Genomic DNA, 3,310 nt, shown 5'->3' on the forward strand with positions numbered 1-3,310 from the left:
TAAAATCATTTGAAAAAAAAATGGCACTCTGATTAAACTGCATTTTACAGCCTGCAGGACACCTTGGACCAGCTTGGTTTTACTCTAGATTTCACTGTCGTCTCCCCAGGTTCTTCCTTCACCAACATGCAAGTTCTTTTCCTTCCCTGCCAGCCGGACAGGGAGATGCGAGAGGCAGGCGCGGCCTTCGTTGTCAGTAGTTCTCGCTTCTTTGATGTGAAAAGGGGCAGCACAGTCATTTAAACTTGATCCAACCTTTTGCATCTTACAAAGTTAAACAGCTAAAAGAAGTAAAATAAGAAGGCAATGCTTGTGGAATGTACAGTGCATATTGGCGGCGCACGCCTCATTACGATTCGCCTGCTTGCTTCTCCTGTTCAATCGCTGTGACCGGAAAGAAAAAGACAAAAAGAAAAAACATGGAGGAGGCTTCTTATGCGGATTCAGTATAGCCTAGTATAAGAGTACAGTACTTTCGTTTAAAATCTCTCTCCATATCGTAAAACTTCTGCAAGTATCATTAGGCATTCCATAATGAAATATTTATAATAGAACATTTTAACAGATAAAATAATTAAACATCCATTATTAAATTATTAAATACCTCTGCTGGCTGCAAAATAATTTTTAATTAACCTTTCCAGGCCGCATTCATCATAAAACTGTCGGCTCCTCCCCCACACTCCTCGCCCCCCCCCCCCCCGAATTCTCCTCCCAGCCCCTCCCATCCTCTCCCACCCACTCCGCCACTCCCGCCCAGCATGTTCTCGAGAAGTGTGGGGGCGGGGGAGACTTACTTTCTTTTGAAGGCAGTGGATTTTTCTCTTGCGTTTCTGTCTTCTTCAATTTGGACTTATCGAATTTCTCAATCTCAGCCATATCGGGTTTGTCAGACATGGTTGCAGAGGAAGCTGTAAGTACAAAGCCAAGAGCGAGGCTGAGAGCGAGCCACCCACTCTCGTCTCTCCGGGCTCAGAAATGTGTATCTCCCCCTCGCATTTCCTGCCTGAAACCCGACTCTGCCTCCTTCCGCTTTCATTTGGGGCTAAAGATCTTCCTCTTTCTGCAGGAAAAAACCCCCAACAAATTGTTTTAATCTGGATAGAACGACTAGAGAATAGTGAAGCCCTTTCCAGTTTAAGGGAGAGAATCGAGTGAAACTTCTTAAAGCGAAGCCAAGGTTGCACACAGCGTTTCCCTTTTCTATACGTGGTCTCTCCCCGCAAAACGCGGGCCCCTCCTGCTTTCTTCTTTCTCACAAAGGCGGCAGCTGCTGCCGGGCGCCTCCGACCACCGCCCTATCCGCTTCCTCACTCGCGCTCAACAATGCCGCCAGCCGCACACAAAGCTGCCCCCACACCCCATAAATCAACCCCAATCTGCATTTAGGGGCAATTCGGCAGCCTCTACACACATTCCCTGCAAGAAGGGTGTGTTTTTTTAACCTCACGGTATAGCCCAGCCACCTGAAACCTAGACAGATGCAGCCCACAAAGTCATCAGAAGCTGGAGGAAAAAATCTAAGTGTCGCAGCTCCGGGCTTGGTTGGCTGTCAGTTGGACTAAAAGATCTTTCTGTTCCTGATTAATCACTACCTAAGAGGCAATGCAGAATGCCTTTCAGGGGTAAAGAAAAAATGTTCCCTTGAAGCTACATAGCAAAAGGCCCCAGTATTTTTTTTTAAATCACAAAGTTCCCGACCCCGTTACCCAGCATCTGGAAGGGTTTAGCATCCCAAGGCAGCCTTTCCCGGGAGGACCACTTGGGCTCGGCTTTAGGGATGCCTTAATAGGGTTGCGGGCGCCGAAAGGGCGAAGGCGGGCGCCGTGCGGGGAGGGGACCAGAGGGCAGGGGGCAGGGGCCCTGGGGCTCACCGGAGCGAGGCGCGCGAGCGAGTGGAGACGGGTCTGCGAAGTAGCCGCCGCCGAGTGCCGGGCGGGGCGCGGCGGGCGCCGCTATATGGGCGCTCCTATGTAAATGAGGTGATGTCACCCGCGGGCCCGCTTAACTCCTTCGCGCCGCGGCTCCGGAACGGCGTCCGGGGGCCTACCTGGCGTTTGCGCCCCCCACCCCCACCCCGCGTCCACCAATACACCCTCACCACAACGAGGGGGGGAAAATAAAACGAGCAAAAGCCCACCTTCCGACATTTCCTTCATAATGCATTTTCCCCCTTTTATATCTACATCATCATAATGGATTTTTGCAACCGCCGCGAAAACCTGCTCTTGGGGACCAGAGCGTGATAACTAAAGGCCTGGGCAGGAGCTAGGGGGACAGGCATTCCTTTACTGCGAAGCTGGCTTTGTCTGATGCAGACATCCCCGAGCAATGGTGCGCTGTCCCTCGCAGGAGGGCCTCACCCACTGCAGGGGTAGATGCCTGTGACTCAGCTTTCAGGCCAGTGGAGGGCTTGCGCCCCACCCCGGCCCTCTTTGTCTCCTCGCTTGCCTTCTCCTAGACTTGGGGGGGAGGTAAAGCACGTTTAGTGTGATTGCAAAGTTTCCTCACTGTAACATCTGTATTTTTTTCATCGCTATAATTTTTGTGACCACCCAAATCTAACAGCCGTAATACTTGCTGGGTGGAGGATAATTTGTCTGGAGTTTATAGAGTACAACGCCTTCCCCTTAGAGAATAAGTCAAATTCAAGCTCTGCTATTTCTGCCTGACAATGAGGAAGTTTTTACTTTTCTGTTCCTTATTCTCCTAAATTGTACAAATAATTGCTAAGGAGGCCCGTGCTGAATGCCAAAGACTACAAGTCCATTATCTCTAAAATCTGAAGGTTAAATTTCAAAATCGAACTCTCTATTTTGAAGGAGCCTTTCTGGCACAAGACATTTTCGAAGTGCACTTCTGAATTACATCCGGAAATAGGTGGGAGATTTAAGTAGAGAGGAGCAGTTTTCAAAATGGCACCTGACTCGGTGAATACTCCTCCCTCGCTGCTGAAATTGGTTACAAACACCATGCGCCGGCAAATGGCCTGTGAAAGGAAAAAGACCCACAGGTTGAAAAAAGCCCGCTTGAGATTATTTTGAGACGCAAAGGGTCTCAATGGATTTTTGCAGTCGCCGCGAAAACTTGCTTTTGGGGACCAGAGAGTGATAACTAAGGGCCGGGGCAGGACCTAGGGGGACAGGCACAATACTCCTCCTTTCTGCATCCTGGGGAAATGTTTCCAGAAACTCCTTGCTAATTGTGTTTATGGCAGAGGCTTTTGTCTCACTGGGAATTGGAGTCAAGTGTGATGTAGACCCTTAGAAGCTCCTAGAGGAGCAGCTGGGACTTCCCCATTTCCTCATCC

At 49.7% G+C, this 3,310-nt stretch overlaps 1 protein-coding gene across 1 annotated transcript; it reads right to left on the reverse strand.

Annotated features, from left to right (window-relative positions):
• Positions 1 to 299: 299 nt before the first annotated feature.
• On the reverse strand, positions 300 to 1,992 carry LOC147911642 (thymosin beta-4). Its single transcript, XM_087427922.1, has 3 exons — positions 1,875 to 1,992; positions 798 to 911; positions 300 to 384 (listed from the first exon to the last, which is right to left on the reverse strand). Exons 2-3 carry the CDS (start codon positions 895 to 897, stop codon positions 350 to 352), a joined length of 135 nt encoding a protein of 44 aa, XP_087284048.1. The 5' UTR covers positions 898 to 911; positions 1,875 to 1,992; the 3' UTR covers positions 300 to 349.
• Positions 1,993 to 3,310: the final 1,318 nt, after the last annotated feature.

This window comes from Ceratotherium simum, chromosome Y (genome assembly GCF_057802395.1).
Source record: "Ceratotherium simum simum isolate JZ-2026a chromosome Y, ASM5780239v1, whole genome shotgun sequence".
Classification (NCBI taxonomy): Eukaryota; Metazoa; Chordata; class Mammalia; order Perissodactyla; family Rhinocerotidae; genus Ceratotherium; species Ceratotherium simum.